The 17,677-nt window shown below is 44.5% G+C and overlaps 2 protein-coding genes across 2 annotated transcripts in view; one reads left to right on the top strand and one right to left on the bottom strand.

The window, feature by feature from the left end:
* mrpl11 (mitochondrial ribosomal protein L11) overlaps window positions 1-8,714 on the top strand; it is a 38,789-nt gene extending 30,075 nt beyond the window's left edge. The window contains exons 3-6 of the mRNA XM_034598398.1: window positions 1,561-1,656; window positions 5,423-5,516; window positions 5,943-6,102; window positions 8,471-8,714. Of these exons, the coding sequence (XP_034454289.1) occupies window positions 1,561-1,656; window positions 5,423-5,516; window positions 5,943-6,102; window positions 8,471-8,582 (462 nt within the window). The 3' untranslated portion in view covers window positions 8,583-8,714. The remainder of the gene's footprint in view (window positions 1-1,560; window positions 1,657-5,422; window positions 5,517-5,942; window positions 6,103-8,470) is intronic.
* Window positions 8,715-11,477: 2,763 nt separating this feature from the next.
* Window positions 11,478-17,416, bottom strand: npas4a (neuronal PAS domain protein 4a). Its single transcript, XM_034598578.1, has 8 exons — window positions 16,911-17,416; window positions 16,338-16,501; window positions 16,140-16,242; window positions 15,710-16,019; window positions 15,473-15,582; window positions 15,191-15,326; window positions 13,291-15,074; window positions 11,478-13,170 (listed from the first exon to the last, which is right to left on the bottom strand). Exons 1-8 carry the CDS (start codon window positions 17,083-17,085, stop codon window positions 13,142-13,144), a joined length of 2,811 nt encoding a protein of 936 aa, XP_034454469.1. The 5' UTR covers window positions 17,086-17,416; the 3' UTR covers window positions 11,478-13,141.
* Between the last annotated feature and the right edge of the window lie 261 nt (window positions 17,417-17,677).

The raw sequence follows: 17,677 nt of genomic DNA, 5'->3' as shown, positions 1-17,677 counted from the left end.
TTTACACAGTCACTCCTCTGTCTGTATAATGTCTGGCTTTTTGTCCTTAAGCACATTTTAGAAGCATCAGGCATTATCTCTGGCTGGTCAGCTTGGCCCTTTCACATTGTGTGGCATGAAAGGGCCGTCTGAGGCAGTGGGAGAAATCATTATCCACCATTCGCTGAAGAGAAGGAAAGGAATGGGAGCCGAATGTGTGAGGCAGAGCCTGAGGCTTTGCTTTGACTCATACCCAACATCATAGCCTTTACATTAATCCAAATTTAATTAGACTTTCCTTCAGTGCTCCCTCCTCGCATGTTTACCATTGCTATGTTGTTTTATGGGAGGTGGAGGGAGGGAAAGGCACGGGTAGAGGGTATTGCGGTTGGCATAGGATTACTATTAATAAGCACCGGAGGGGAGGGAAGGTAGAGCCTAGCAGGGGCTCCGGGGATGTAACTGCATTTCATTTCATTAGTGAGGCATTGTAATTCAAATAGCACCCATCAGCTCTGAAACAATAACCTGCCTCGACGCATGTGGTGTGTTGAAATTTCAATCAGTTTATTATTTTGTTCGTGAGATGCTCGGAAATTCCAGCGAGTATTGAGCCGCGTTTTAGACACTAATGAAGTGATGGGGTTGTGAAGATTGAGCGGCTGATTAGCATTCATCAGGTGCTTTTGAAGCCTTTAGTGGAGATGATGTTCAGAGAACTTTCTGCTCCGTTAAGTTCAAATAAATGTCTTCCCCGCTCCGTCATTGGCGAAGGTCTCAGGATGACTGACTTTTCATCAGATCCATTATTAGAATCTGAGGGCTCAGCTAGGCACTGACGTGGAGCTATGGAAGCTCACGAGTCCATTAAACTGTGTATAAAAATTCTTTTTCTCCCCCTCATTTCTGAAATGAACATTTCAATCAGTGTGCTGCCTTTGGGAATGATGACGGGTGAAGGTCAGCTTAAATTTCAACAGTAATAATTAGATTCTGTATTAGTTTTTTGCCACTGAATTCAGCTGCAAAGAGGAATGGTGCAAAGGAGCAGCGTTGGCCGAGTGTTGACTTAATGTCACCCATCCATTTTGCTCTCGCTCTGGTTGGCCTCGCAGGAGCTGGAAAATGGGAGCCTCATTCATCACTGGGTTTCTCTGGCTCTGGGCACCAACATGCATTCAGTCATAGCTCGAGTGACACACACACACACAAACACGCGCACAAACACACACATTGTCTGGAACAACAAAGCACTGCACACACACACACAGATGCGGTGTGGGCAAAACAACAATATGTAGTGCAAAAATGACTTTTTCACACACCCTCTCTTTTATATAAGTTATGTGGTATATACCATCACATTCCCGCTCCCTGAGCCACTCATGTGTGAATAGTTAGACGTCTCTGAAGCTGTGACGGACTGACAGCAGCTCAGGCATCTGTATTCCAGCCGTGTGACATGAGGGACGTTTGACTGAATGTTTGTGAGCTCAGACTCTTCATATATTTTAAAGCGGCTCTCACAGCTTCCATGTTTATTTGCCTATATTCTCACGTTTCCCCCATCCTCCTTTCCAGAAAGGAATCCCCATCGGACAGTTCTGCAAGGACTTTAATGAGAAAACCAAGGAGCTGAAGGAGGGCATCCCTCTCCCCGTCAAGATCCATGTGAAGGTGCGTGTGTGCGGCTCGGCTCGGTGTGGGTCTCACTAACCCACCCCTGACCCTTTTCACTTAGCACCCCTCCCTCCCACGACTGTGGTTAATTCCACTAGCTGCATAACATTACCAGAACACTTCCATTATTCATACTCTACCACAGAAGTAAGCCTTTTCCATTTGCATTCATTAATGAAGCAATACCCAGAGGAACTTGGAGTCAAGAAGCATTAAGTGCATGCGAGAGATGTGAATTACTCAGAAAAGAGGTGTTGTTAGCTTGTAGTTGTTTTTTCGTTTTGACTCGACACACCAACTCACCTCTTTATGTCAGAAGTGAAATACATGTGTGTTGTAATGAGGTTTGTGATGGAAGGGGGGGAAGCCTAATCCTTTAAAAGGCTTGAATTTATTTTGACATAAAATATCCTGCTCGCTGCTGCCTATCAGGGCCATCTGCTGGTGCCTTTCAGGGCTGCACACACCAGTGCTGTGTATTCTCTGTATATGAAGTTTAATGTTAGACTTGAAATGTTTCTCTTTCACCTCAGGCTTGTCTGTAGCCTTGAGCACATCCGACAACACCTTTCAACGTGTTTTAAAGGAACAGTTTAACTTTTTCTGAAAGACTACCTTTTCCTTTTTTTGCTCTGAGTTTGAGATCAATACCACCCTCATATCTGTGTGTTAAGGATCCAGAGCAGGGAGTTCAATTAGATAAGTATAAATGCTACAAACATGGGAAACAACTCGTCTGGCACCATCCACAGTTTAGAAATCAGCCTTTTACCACCTCACCAATTAACATTATGTTCCTCATCAATTTAATCCACACACTAATAGACATGTAACAGGAGTAAAGAGCCAGTGGCTCTGTCAGGCTTTACCATAAACTGTATATTAAGATGACTGCTCGCCAAAACTGAAACTAAAGCATCTCGATTGCCACCTGCATACGTCCCGCCTTCCCTAAGATAATGGCTGGGACATGGACCACACTGAAAAGTCAAAGAACACGTCAAAACAATGGTTTCTGTCATTTTGGGTGCTTCTTGTAACACAGATGTTTGTGCTGTGGTAATTTTCCCGGTAGGTTTGTTTTTATTGGTTATTTGATACTATAAAAACAAAAAACATCATGATTGACAGCTGAGACTGACTTGTGATTGGTCAAATGTGTGTATCAACTGTACCACACTACAACGGCTTGATTCCCCAATCGCTACTGTGCAGACTCTGGCTCCAAATGCCCATCGTCCATCTTTATATACAGTGTGTGGACTGTACTCAGTCACAGTGGGACTCTCAGCTAAATGCTAATTTATTTAGCATCGTACATTAAGTAGAAAAAGTACAAAATCAAATGCACCAAAGTTTTTTATCTGATAGTGGAGCTGGGGGAAGTTATTACAGTTCATCTCGGGGGGGAAACAAGAATATGTGTTTTGAATTTCATGGCACTGAGCTAAAAGCCTCTCATCAGTACAGTAAGTCTTGAAAGCAGATAAGCATATTCCTCAAAACGCTGAACTAGTGTTTAAATGTTTTGGGGACCAGGGGCTTTCACTCTTTCAGTTTAACTCCGTCTTGTTTTTGCCTGCGGGAAAAAGTCTGGTGCAATATATGCTGTTTGTTTCATCTTGTAAAAAAAGTGGAGGAAACCACTGCAACGCACTGGACCTTTAGCTTTTCCATAGATAGAGAAAAATTCTGTTGCCTCTGTCGAAAGGTCACTGCGGTTAGATAACACAACTCTGATGACAAATCACCTGCTCTGTGGTATCTTCTCTGCTCAGCTACTGTTTGTTGTTCGCTGTTTGTTGTTTTTGTTGTACTTATGTGACAGATAACAGATGATCCACAGTAAACTTTCCTCCGATGATTTATTGATGGGATCTACATGTCTGATTTTAGTTTTTTTTTTTAAAGGGGAAGTCCAGCGAGGGAACGAATCTGACTGTAAAGAAAAGGGTCAGAATAACTCAGTGAGGCTGAAGAGATTATTTTTATTTTGGTCCTGAGGGGAGGATGAAAATGGCGAACGAATCAGGCAGGAGAACAGATGCGCAGCAGCTGAACCCACAGGGGGTCGACAAAATAACCTAAACACGGCATGCAAATGGCCGAGGTTACTTCAAAGTTAAAGTCATTTTTTATGTCTTCACATTATTTTGTCCATCATCTTTTAAATGACCTGTATTTTATGTGTGTAATGGGACTGTAGTCATTCTTCGTGACAAACCCACAGAGATTTATGAAGTGACTTTAAGTTTTAGCTTCTTTCAGCTCATTGTTTTGAGTCTAAACCTCAGAATATCACTGTTGAGTTTCCCTGTCAATGCGCTTTCTAGTATTGTTTCTAATTCAGCATAAAAAAACCCTCTTATAAACCCCTTTATTCTGCCTGACCACCACCAAACAGCACACAGTAAATAATAGGGAGAGCTTTTATCTGCTAACTTCATTCAGGAGGTGGTGGAGTGGAAATTACAATTTGACATTGGATGAATTGTAATTTTTCTTTGTGTCTCCTGGATGTGTAAATAAGTAGCTGTTTGCAGACAAGTCTGTTTATTAGATAAAAACCATATAGATAAACCTAGTATTTCTCCACCAGAGTTATATTCATGGCAGCATGGTGACGGCCTCAAACAGCCGCGCTCAAACATAATAACGTTTACCACATACGACAGGCCTGTCAGTCTGTGGATTTCTCTGCATGATGAAGCAGTGTGCAAGAGGCTGCAGCAGAATAATATTTCACATTGACAGAGTTTGGAAGGTTGTCTCCTTTTTTTTTTTTTTTTTTTTCTATAATAAAAAAAAAAGTGCAGTGAAAAGTCTGTGAAAATCATTTACCAGTGTTTTCATTCGTTCTAACGTTGGCTGCAGTCATTAGCATGTGAGGCCCACTGGCCAACCAGCTGACTCAGCTTCACTTCCACGGCCGAGGAGAATTTAATTTCACAATAATTTCATCGGCTTCAAAGCGAACATAGCCAACCTGAGTGGTGTTATGTTTGATGTTAGTCCCCATCGCCCCTAGAGGCTTAAAAAACGATTTCTAAAGGAACGCCCTGATTGATGAATGATCACAACACATAACTGAAACACCCACAGGTTGATTGTGACTAACGACCTGTGTTGCACGATGAACCCTCCTCCTCCACCACACCACTGAACATCCAATGAAGGAGACAATGATAAAAAAGTGAAATTTAGTTATCTTTCTTAAAATAATTTCCTTATCATTCATGATATTTGATTAATTAGATCTCCAGTGCAAAATAACAATGTATTCGTGTTGCGTCTTCTACACCAGTGGAGAGAAAAAACTGCAGCTTCAGTGTTTGAGCATGAAATCATGAAGTCGAGTGCATATTTTACATTGGAAACACTAGAAAGAATCTGCATTTTTAAAGTCACCAAACTGATGAAATCATGATGCGACAATTTGTTATTTCAGCCAGAAAGTCTCAACAGTTCAGCCTGTTTGTCTGAAATCAAGGATTCGCTTGTTTCAAACAATTACTATGATTTCAAATGATAGATCTTTGACTGTTTTCTCTGTAAACGGCAAGAACGAATACTTTGTTATAACAACCACAACAAAAAATATGAAAAAAGATAATCTTCTGGACTGAAATCTAAGGAGAAAGATGCATTTCTTAAGGGAGGTGTTGTGTTGACCTCTGTTTTTAATATCCTGGCCACAGTGTGATTATTATTCCTTGAAAACCTGAAATGCTCACTTGCCCTCCTCTCCTCTCCATCTGCTCAGCCTGACAGAACGTACGAGCTGAAGATCGGCCAACCCACGGTGTCTTACTTTCTCAAGCAGGCAGCGGGCATCGCGAAAGGGGCCGGCAAGACAGGTGAGATGTGCTGCTGCACTTATGTTTCTGCTCTCGCTCAAATTTTCACCTGCTGAGCCCATCCAGAAACGGACACACGTCTCTCCATGGGCTCGGTTTTGAGCTGGGCTGTGATTGATGTTATATTCATGACGTGCGGTGGAACTGCTGCAGAGGAAGGAAGTGGCAAAGGTGCTGTGTTCAGAAAAGAGAATTATGGATTTCCAGCTTTTATGCTCTCAGCTATCTCCAGACTCATTTCAGCTGTTGACTCCTGACATCACCCCGCCACCACCTCCACACACACATTCCTCCACTTTGTTCTTTTTTTTGTATTAAACATTTCATTGTAGATTTATAGAATTTTTTGCTCTTTATTTATTCATGCCTTGCTGTCTCTGTCTCTTTCGTGCATGTGTGTGCGCTTGTGTGTGTGTGTGTGTGTAGGTCATGAAACAGCCGGGATGGTGTCCCTAAGGGCGGTGTATGAGATCGCCCAGGTGAAAGCCGAGGATGATTGCTTCAAAATCCGGAACTCCTCCCTGGAACACGTCGTCAAATGTATCATTGGCTCAGCTCGATCACTCGGCATCAAGATTGTCAAAGAGTAAGTCCTGATTCTGCTCATGAATTCAGTGTATCGACTAGAAAAACCACAATCAACCTGATCTGTGGGCGCGCACACACACACACACACACACACACACACACACACACACACACACACACACACACACACACACACACACACACACACACACACACACACACACACACACACACACACACACACAACGCCAACAGGCCCTGTCCTCAGCTTGTTAGTTGGTCGGAGTAGATCCTCTTTGTATAAAGTTCTTTAAATGAGCGAGGACACACTATGTCACATATAGATTCACATATATTTCAGACCTGCAAAGAAATAAGTTTATGAGCCCTGCTTTCTATAAAGGCTGCTATTCATAATAACGGCCACAAGAGGTCAGATAAGATGACAGTAAAGAAATTAGAAATAATTAAAGTCCTGTGAAAAGGGGAGGTGTGGGGAGGGGGCTTTAATAGAATAATTAATATTCATTATATATATATATATAAAAAAGAGGCTCCTCTGTAAAAAGTACTTTGTTACCAAGTAATAGCTGAACAGTACATATACACTTGGATTGGGTCCGTGAGTGTTGTGATTGGCACAGAGAGAAGACCAGTAAAAACCACTGGCCCATCAATATGACAAGATTTCTCCCAGTGTTCCCAAGGTGAGATAGATGCTGCACACAGCTCTACAATGAAATAAGCTGTACATCATTTGTAAATGTAAAAGTATAGAAAATCAATATATCGTGGTCAGTGTTGATGTCGAGACAGGCCAGGGCAAAAAAATTGTTTATGGGAAACCAATTTCATGTTAGTACGAGATTATTGTTTTTATTCTACCTGTAAAAACAACATAGACATGGTAGTGAAGTGTCCTGAGGCAGGATTCTGACCCCAGATTCCCCCTGACGGTTGTGTCCACAGTGTGTGGATGAAGTGTGATAGAACAAGTACCATATCAATAGAGTCCATTTGTTATTTATAAGAGCTGTAAGGATTAGTGGGTTGTCAGCTGATCGATCAGTGCATCAATGTCCAATGTATAAAGTGCAATTATTTTAATAATCGATTCCTAATTTAAGTCATTTATTCAGCATAAATTCCACATCCCTTTAATCATGATATCTTTATGATCATTGATTGTACAAAACAAGGCATTTGAGACTGATAAGAAAATGTTGTTCTATTATAAAGACCAAACTATTAATTACAAATAATCAGATTAATCACTAATGAAAATAATAATTTGTTGAACCTGTATATAATAAATGTACTGTACAGAGTCAGTATGTAATATGGAGCTGGACACTGATGCTTTAGATTTTAAAGGTGTGACATCCGGTCCGCGCTCACCAGTGTCTGAACATCCTCCTGAGTTTGCTCTGACACCACGTATATTTATTATTTATGACTTTCCACAGATTTGTATTCATATGGCCGTGAACTCTTTTAGTTTGGCGTTCAGGCAGAATCACACCGAGGCTTCACTTTATGCTTCAGCTAATGATTTTCTACTTCTCCCACGATCCCTTTCTCCCCCTCACTTAAACCAAAACGTGTCTTGTGGCTGCACTGAATTATGATTTATTGAGGGAACTGTCAGTGGAGAAACTTGTATCGCGGCTTTTTTTTGTACGATGGATTTCTCCCTGGATGGTGGTACAACACACTGTGACTCCAGAATGCAGTTGTTCCTCTTTGACTCTGGGGGCTTTATTTTATTCGGGCTTTCTGTCCGCACCACTCTCGGGTAGCGCAGTATGTCGGGGGGGGGAGTAGTGAGTATTTCTTTAAAAAAAACGTTCACGTGGGCTTAAGTGATTAGATTAAGGTCAAAATTCAAGGTCGCTGTTAGTGCACAAAACTTGTTTTTGGCCCCAACTCAAGAATTCATGTAGTAAATATGATGAAAACACTTAATGCCTTCATTAATATTCTGCCACTACATATATTATGAGTCTGGACAGACATGGAGGTAAACTGCAACTTCACTTGTTGGCTGAGGCAAAGATCTGCCGAGCCGTGTTCAGACCTGGTGTTAACATCCGTCCTGAGAGATCCAAGTGGAGTTTAACATGTGTCCTGAATGTGTCTCCTTTGATCGGATCTCACTTCCCAGCTCTATATGCTCTATATATTTGATTCATTCATAGACTGTGGATTGATTGTGAAACTTTAGCAGGTCAGAGGAAGTCAGCTGAGTAGGCCGTCCTTCATATGGGGTCCTTCATTTGCGTTGTGTGGCCACATGCGTTCCAGGCCACTTCCCGTTTTGCCTCTTAAACCTTTTAACAGTGTAGCTGTGTTACTGTGGGTAAGAATCCTGTAGTAACTGAAAGTAACTATGTTGTATGTTTCTCTCCCCCCCTCCCCCTCCCCAGTCTCTCAGCTGATGAGTACAAACTCTTCTTGGAGCAGAGGGAAGAGAAGATCAAAGCAGATGCAGTCGAAGCCGCAGCCGCAGCCGAAGCCCTGCTGACTAAAAAGAAATGAAGAGCTGCAACATCCAATACTGACGCCCAGCACCCATTCCTGTTTTTTTTTTACTTTATATATATGTACTGCATTCGTACAAGAACAATGTTAGTATCATGTGTCTCAGATCTCAATAAAGAGTCATCTGTTCTGTGATTTTCTTCTGTGTCCTTATTCACAGCTGATATTAAGATGTTTCTTTGCAGCAAATGTTGTTTTAATATTTTAGATTGAAAGTTACAGTTAAAGTTCATCACAGACATTTTGACAAAAACACCCACTCCCATTTTTGGAAATATTCCTGCCCCTGAGCGTTTCACTTCCTGCGCGCTGAGCTAATGAAAGTGTAATTGCGCTGTTCTGTAATTGTACATTCAGTCTCTTTGATGTTGTTATCTATTATTAACAGGGCTGGAAGAGATTTGGCTTTTTGTCAGGTGGTGCAGATGGTCTCCTGCTCCTTTCACACCAACTCATTGATACGGGACCTAAAGGGTCCGTCACATGAATTATTGCAGAAATCACAATAACAGGGACTATAGCACTATTCTTGTTTCTTGATTTTATCTGGAATTATAATGGAATGACAGGATCGAATTTGTTGAAGAACTCACACAATATTTCCATCTTATCATTCCACATATCTCTATTGTCCTAATTCTGTGATGATTCCACATTTAATAAGTCTATTAATTAATCTATTAATAGTCTAAAACTATGTTGAAACAATTCACCACTAAGTGATTTGACAGGAAAGTAATTGGTTACAGATTGTAAATTCAGGTCTTTGGATTATATAGATCTGACAAAACAAGCAATTTCAAAATTTCACATTGGACTCTGGGAACTTTTATTGGGTCCTTTTCACACCTGTGACATTTATGAGTGTAGTTGTTGGTTTTATCTCCAAATGTAGCACAAGTTCACTGTCTGGAATTCGGTTACACCATTTTATACGTGAATTATTCTGCATTTACCACATCACAATATCGACATACATGATAATTCTTATTAAATGAGGTTGGTATTTTCCAAATCTGTATTAAGACTATAGCCACATGGTCCTATATACAGTTTATTTATCAACGTTTGTCCCTCACTGTGTGTGTGTCCTCGTCTTTGTTGCCTCCTTAGGACCTTTTCCAGTATAAACACTGACCATGTCGGGACCAGTAACCCTCATGGAGACCAAATAACTAATGAGGCAAACAGGTCCTGGTTAAGGTTAGACAAGGTTTTGATTAAGTCCATTAAGTAATAGGTAAGGATACCTGTGCAAACGTCTGTGTGTTTTTGAACCAGTTTTGGTTCTAAACCATCATAGAGGACATGTTGGTAAACCCTATATGGTTATGTTAGGGTTAGACATTTAGTTGTGATGGTTAAGGGGCAAACGAAATGCAATATACCAATGAGTGTCCTCACAGCTACAGAAAAATAAGTGTTGTGTGTGTGTGTGTTCTTGTGTGTGTGTGTGTTCTAATGGGTGTACTTTCACTAATTTCCATGTCAGACCTGTTTTAGGGTGAGCATTAGTCATTAGGGTTAGTGGCTAAGGTTAGGGTGAGTGCATTAGGCCAATGAGTGTCCTCACTAAGATAGAAGTACTAAACTGTGTGCACAGGTATAAAGTGTGAAAGCACTTTGAATCTAAATGCCTGATAAATGCAGCCACTTGTTTGTCCACCTTTGTGTTACTGTCCCTCCACCACAGCTCAGCACAGAGACTCACAAAGCCAACAATAATGTACATATGAGCATGTGAGTATTGTTTAAATCAGATATTCGAAAATGTAAACCTTCAATATCCTTATAAGGAACTTATCTGTATCCGTCAGTCAGACATGCACTCCACCTTTAGCCTTCAGTCGTGTCCTGTGGTTTTATATCACCTGTAATAGTAAATCGTCAATTGAACCAGAAAGATAAAACTGTCCTCTTCATAAACGTTTTTAACATGGCTTCTTAGACAAAATGCTGCTTTCCTGTGCAGTACTTGTGTTTGCCAGAGGATGTCAGCAGTCAGCTGTGCAGCATCTCCTCCGCTGCTCTTCTTCACTCCATCACAGATGCTGCAGCAGCTACTGATGGAACAAAATGTTCACTTACAGAGAAAAACGATCCTGTTCAGGGCTTTTTCTCTTTATATATATTAAAGTCCGTGCCGTGTATTACCAGAGATGGTGAGATCTGGCAGAAAAGATTTATGTACACCTCCATCTATAAAACCCATCTTATTTCCCCCCATCTTCTGTCATGATTTACTGTAAACATGTAACCTATGTGTGTTATTTATTGTCTGTAGGTTCGATCATGGTCACCTTTTCATCCTGAGGCGACAGAGTATCCATTTGGCCCACATCCCTCTTTACTGTACCTCTAATTTTAGCCTCCCCTCACTCTTTCTTTGTCTCCCCTCTCTCTAGCCCTCCCCGCTCTGATCCTTCTGAATGGAGGCTGAGAATAGATGGGAGGCTGCTTCGGTCACAGGAGCAGGAATGCCTATATATGGAGTCTTACGCCACGCCGAGCGCGGATGGAGTTGCAGGTACATCGAGCCAGTGTGGGCTGCTGTGGTGTGTAGAGAGGGTGGTGGGGGGGTCATATGCCTACTATTGTGTGTGTGTGTGTGTGTCGTAAGTAGGAGGCCATCTGTGTGTGCCTGTGTGCATGTCCTCGCACGCAAAAACCTCGATGCCAAGTGTGTGCGTCAGTCTGAGTCAGATAGTGTCTCATTCTGTCTCGTCATGTGTGTGCGTCAGTGCTGTTGCTGAGCGAAACTCGCTCCAGGGGAAGAAATGGAGGAGAGTGTACGGGAGGGAGGGAAAGAGGCAGGAATGGTGGGATGATGATGATGATGAGGCAGGGGGTGGAACTGGGGGCTTGACTCTGACGACACGAATGCATCAGCCGCATTAAGTGCACTTTATTATAAATGCATTTGTATGACAACCAAATACACTTATAAGCATCACAATAGAACACTGGTCCACAATGTCCATTCTGCAGTAGATAAGATGTTTAGAATATATTCCATCTTAGGCAATAAAAATCTCTTTCTCATATATATATACAGACCAATAACAGTTTCATACAAATGTACAAATGTGTACAACCTTTCTGAAAAGAACATATGCCTACATCCTCAGACATAAAGCATATGCATTAACATCGTTTTCAAATATCACTCGTACAATAATATAATTTTACACATGTATATTAACTTAGCCTTTAATAGCTAGAACGTAGGAATCAATCCTTTACTTGACCGTAGACAACTCTACGTGAGCATGTCGACACCATGGGAATAGTACCATTCTCAACCCGTGTCGCTTGGTAACTGAATAGAAATAGCACCCAATCCCTATTTTCATTTTTTAAAACAAAACTTTAGTATTCTAACCCCTCTCAAAAAAGAAGAATCGCTCATTCACATAGTCAATTGTGCCTCACCACACCGCGCTCCAGTGGAGCAACGATGCCACTGTCCATGTGGAATGGACATGATAAAGAGTTCAGCAGGTCAGAGCCGTTTCAGGCACACAGGAGCCGCTATAAGCTGCCAGCATTGCAAATATTGATGCTGCAAGAATATCCAGCCGACTGCCCTCAGGCCAAGAGGGACCTGAAGAGCGCACATTCAGAGTCTAATGTACAGTACAACGTAGCAGTGGATTTGTGGCATGATCGGATCTCCAGCAAAACCTCCAGAAAATCTCTTGTTCGGTGTAACATCTCGAAAACCAATGGACACCATTAACATTCTTGAGATCTTCACATGCCAGATCTCTTCACATGTTTTCTTTTTTAGTTTGCACATCACATCGATACACAAGATTTTAGATGGAGAGATAAATATGTAATGTTAAAGGTTTCAAGCACAGCCCCAAAGCTCAAAGTATCTCAGTCTTCAGTTGAATATTAGAGTTTTGCAGGAGCCTTTAAGGCTGTGAGGAGTGCGATCAAACCAGAGCTGCACCAGCTCTAAAGACTGGACAGAAGAAATCTGTCTTCTTTTGATGTACTGATAGGCGTCATCCTAAGGATGTAAACGATTTGTAAACATTTGACTTCTGATACATTTGAGGTTTGGGTTTGCGTTGCTGCATGTCAGGCAAAAGTGCTATAATTCATCTCCCTATTGAAACGTAGCAAGAAATGTGGGTTTTTTTTCTTCTTCACAACAGAGTTTTCACTACGAGTGAATACAAATGCGCATCTGGAAGTTAAACAGCGCTTACAAGTTCAGAGAGGTTACTCTGTCAGGTTATATCTGGAACTCGTGTTACAGAGAAGCTGAGAGACACCACATGGACTCAGAACCCAGTCAGTTATGGGTCCATGTGGTTACACCATCATGTAAATGTTGCACCGGTTTTGTAGTAGTATACAGACTATGACCGAACAAAAATATAAAGCCAATCTTTGTTCTTAGGAGACATGTAGGAGTTAAAGTCCTTAAGTTGTATATACATTATGTATATTTATACACTTAATAATTTTTTACTTTTCAGTAAAAGGGGCTCCACAAAATATGACAATATGCCATACTTAATGAAGTAAGTCACAGACTTATTTTAGAACGGAGGAACACTTCCACTCCCATCTGGAAGACAAAGAAGAAAAAAGAGAGAGAAAAAACAAAGTTAGTGGTGCAATTTCAGAGAATGTTTTTTCATCTCATTTGGACTTAATTTAAAATTGAGAAAATGAATCGGATTCTTACCTTTGTGGAAGCACTGTGGCGATGGATGACATTGGAGTTGATACAACTCAGGTTGTTGCCCTAAGCCAGGGGCGATCGAGGCACCTGCCCCAAACATGGGTTCCAGGACGGCCAGTTCCTCCAGGAGGGACTGAGTGCAAGACACGGCGGGCGTGGGCGAGCCGATGGGCATGGAGGTGGAGGGGCTGGGGGAGGCGGTGAGAATGAGGGGAGGGGAAGCTGGGATGGAGGAGCAACAGGACACAGGAGATGACACCACCTCGATCTCCATTGCTTCCTCCGCTAGCCCCTCCCCTTCCGCCATCATCCCAGCCTCAGAAGCCTCTGTCGCCCCGCACACATCCATGGAGTTACATTGCGCCGATTGGACGCTACAGAAGTGGCCCACTCCCTCAAACTGGGAGGGTTGGTGCCAGCACACTGGGATTTGAGGAGAACCTGGGCTGGAGGGGTTGAGCATAGGAGAGGTGCATGGGGAGGGGAAGGAGGGGACGGGTGTCTGAGGAGGAGCGAAGTCGTCTTGGAGCAGGGTTTGTAGGATGCTCTCTTCAAACAGAGAGTCATCTTCATCTAGGAACATGGGAATGTCCAGACCTCTCCACGCTTTGATGGGATAAAACTCCCTCTGCATGTGGACTGATTCAACCTCAGGGGTTTCCATGTTGGGGGACAGGAAGGGGGAGGGAGGGGAGGATGAGGGTGACATGGAAGGAGGAGAGAGTTTGGACAAGAGTGGATCCAGGTAGAATCCCTCTGCCAATGAGCTGATATGCTGAGCTAAGAGAGAGATCTCTGCCCTCTCCTTCTCCCTCTCTCTCTCCAGGGAGAAGAAGGAGAGGCAGGGCTGTTTGCCAGGTGATGCCTCTGGTGTGAGAAGGCCCTCAGGGGGGCACTGGAGGGGCCCCATTGGTACATCTACATACAGTGGACCCCGTACCTCGGGTAGGGTCATCACTGTGCAGTCATCATCTCCGGGGCTGTCGGGTGTGGGGGGCAGTTTCTCATAGAGGGAGCCGCTGCAGGGCTCGACGGGGAAGAGGAGATCAGTGGTGAGGGTTGGTAGAGTGAGGGAAAGCTTGGAAGAGAGGGTTGTGGGGGGAGCGGGGCTGGAGGCAGTAGTTGGTTGGGTGGTGGAGGATGCTGAGGGGGCCAAGGAGGTGGTGGCAGAGGCTGTTGTAGTAGAGGGCGGAGGTGTGGTAGTGCCGGTGGGGTCGAAGCTGAAGAGGGGTTCACTGAATGGGAAGTTAGCCCCACTAATAAGGGGGGTGTAGGGTGGGGTGCACACAAACTCTTTAGTCTGTTGAGCTTGTGAGGTGGGGACAGGTGGGAGGGGCAGGGGGAGAACTGGCAGCGGAGGGTTGAGCTGGAAGGACGGCGGCAGGAGAATGTTCTGGGTTAAAAAGTCTAAGTCTGCCACTGTTTCAACGGTGACTGGGGTGGGGGAGGAAGCAGCTGAGGGGTTTTCAGCGGGATGCTGCTGAAAGAAGCTGTCTTCCTCCATAGAGGAGATACTGGAGCGGGGGTCGCCTTCCACCTGCATGGCCTCAGCAGCGGCGCTCCCGGGGTCGTCAGAGGAGCCTACACTGCAGCCAGCAGTGCTAAAGTCAAAGGACTGGGCCGACAGACCGCTGCTGCCTGGGGTGAAGACCTGGTCTGGGCTGGACAGGGTTTCTGGGGACTGCATGCTCAGACCCTCTTGCTGAGAGGTACCAGTGGTCAGGACCAGGGTCAGCTGGGTCTGCTCTGAGGTGAGCTGCTGACGCACTGACCAGGCCTCAGACTCACTAAGAGACAGAGCGAGAGAGAAAACAAGAGTTAGAATGGTATTTTTAACTTTATCTATCAGTCTTCTGTTTCCAGTTTGATGAGTTGTGTGTGGTTTAAAGAGGTGAGTAAATACCTGATGATGTAGTTGTTGCTGCTGATAGGAATTTCTCCAGGCTGCAGCTGTAGAACCATGTAAAGCCAAACCCACGACTGGTCCTGAGCTTGCACACGAACCACCATCTCAGCTCTGCCCTCTCCTCCTTCTCTCACTGTTGAACAACAGTCACAGCAAAAGTTGGCATCGGTTTGTAATCCTATTAATCATCGTATTTCAGCGTGCCAGTGGGCACAGTGTGTGTAATTGTGTGGGCACGGATGTTTGTAATTGGTAGGTATATGTGAAGAGTACACTTACATAGGCTGCGGTGCTGAGCGGAGGCATGTGACAGATCCTGTGGGTGGAGGAGGCTGTACCAGGAGCGAGCGCGTAAAGCTGTCACATCAAAGCCAAGATAGGTGCTTACACTGCAGGGGGAGAGTGGGCGGTGATGCGTTAGGACGATAATGCCTTACTACTTCAGTAAACATATACCACATGACATTTCATATTGAAGCAACAGGTGCAGGGATAGGATGCTTTCTGCGAACTCACCTGTCCTGTGCTGTCTCCAGCCTCATGTCCCGGCCATGATGGGAGTAGAAGCAGGACAGAAACAAGTTGGCCTCTGCCTGAGGAGGGCTGGAGGTCATGTCCCTCTCTGTCCCGGGGCCAGAGCGGGATGGGTGGGGCTCCAGAGGGGAGCAGAAACACACCCACACAGTGTTGGATGTCCAGTAGGACCCGACAGCAGGAGAGGTGGTGGGGGGTGGCAGGCAGCGAGCTCGGATCAGAACCAGCTTGTTCCCAGCACTCTGCCTCCGCACAGACTTAGAGGTGTTGAAACGACAGCGGAAGAGACGGTCTGTAGAGGAGAAGAGAGGGGGCTTATTAAAATTCAAATTTTTTACATTTATTATTTAGTTAAGAGGTGGAGAGAAACAAATGTACGTTTTAGACTTAAATTGTTTTTGTTTTTTCTTACCTATCTCAGGTGATGTAGACGCTGACAGGTTGGTCCTCATGATAAGATGATCTGAGGCGTCGATGATATCATACACACTGTCTCCCTGTGCCACAAGATCCACCTGTAAAATGACACGCATGTTATTTATTAAGCCCAAACCGGAGCTTGAATATCCCGTCATCGCACAGCAAATGATTTTCTTCTACGTAGACTCACCATGGAGTGTCCGAGGTGCTCGGAGACGCTGTCTGACATGTACAGGAGCTTCCCTTCTCCAGTCAGCAGCATCAGAAAACCTGGCAGCGCCTGCATCAACTCCGACAGCTCGTGGAACAACAGAAACTGCCTGCTCTCCTCAAGACTAGCAGCAGTTCCCGCTTCTGGAGGAAAGAAAAAGGTGGAGAGAGGTGTCAGATCTCTTAATAAATCAAACATAGTGATAATAATAATGAACAAAGCACATCTGATCCCCGCAATATAGGAAACAGCAGTGGCTGCAGTGTGTTTCAGCACCATGGACAGCGGTGCGGCTGTATTTATGGCGTAAGAGCGTTTCAGCACCACGGACAGCGACGAATTATCAATCGAGCGTTTTTTTATCAGCTTCTATATCGATTATTAACGATCGATCAATGACCCACAGCTCTGCAGTTTATCTGAAAACCGTTTTAACGTCAAACCCCCTGCCCCTGCTGCCTCTAACACACTTGTTGATCCCCTCCTGTGAGAGATTTTTGCAGTGAGAATCATCAACAGGTCGTTTTTCATTCAGAGTGAATTCATCCGTACCTTCAGTGAAGAAGACTGATTTCCTCGTGTACATGCAGGCCAGCGACATGATGTGCAGGTACGAGAGCCGCGCTTTATCTGCATCGGAGATGGGCAACAAGTCCTTCAGGTACCGGATCTCGGCGTTGATCTGGTCCCGCCGAGCCTTGGATGCTCCTTTGGTTGAGCGGTACATCGTGGCCGGTTGCTGCGGTGAGCTGCGACCGAAATTCCCTCAGACGCGATGAGTTGTGGAGTTGTAGAGTTGCGTGAGTGTTGCTGTCGTTCCGTGTCTCGGCTGAAGCCCCCTGGTCTCTGAGGTGTGTGGAGAGAGAAGCTCTGACTTATAAGACTTTCATCTCAGCTACTGTTGTTTCCAGAGCAAGGTTTGAAAACCTCCTCTTGTCAGCTGTGAGTCTGCCTGAGCTCCGCCACAGCGTCCAGCTCGGGTGCTGGCCGGCTGCAGGATGTCGGTCCCCCCTCTCGGAGTGCAGGCTGTGTTCGCCGTCTCTCGCACAGAAGTCCGGAGCCCGTAAATCTGGTTGGGAGACTCTGCTCGCGGGTCTCTTATATAGCCTGGGTCTCCTCCTGAGCAGGGGGGCACCCGACGCACCAACACCGACGTAAAAGGGAGGGAGGGGGGAGGGGGGAGGAGATATCAGTGCTGGCAGTGGTGAAACTCTCTCCCCCCCCCCCCCTCCCTCACCCGTGCCCTCTCCTCTCTGTGACTCTTCCACCTACGTCAGCGCTTCCCTCTTCTCGCTGATGACGTCGGCCTGAAATCGGGA

The sequence above is a fragment of the Hippoglossus hippoglossus genome, chromosome 10 (assembly GCF_009819705.1).
Source record: "Hippoglossus hippoglossus isolate fHipHip1 chromosome 10, fHipHip1.pri, whole genome shotgun sequence".
Taxonomy (NCBI): domain Eukaryota; kingdom Metazoa; phylum Chordata; class Actinopteri; order Pleuronectiformes; family Pleuronectidae; genus Hippoglossus; species Hippoglossus hippoglossus.
This window is presented reverse-complemented; position numbering and strand designations above follow the sequence as displayed.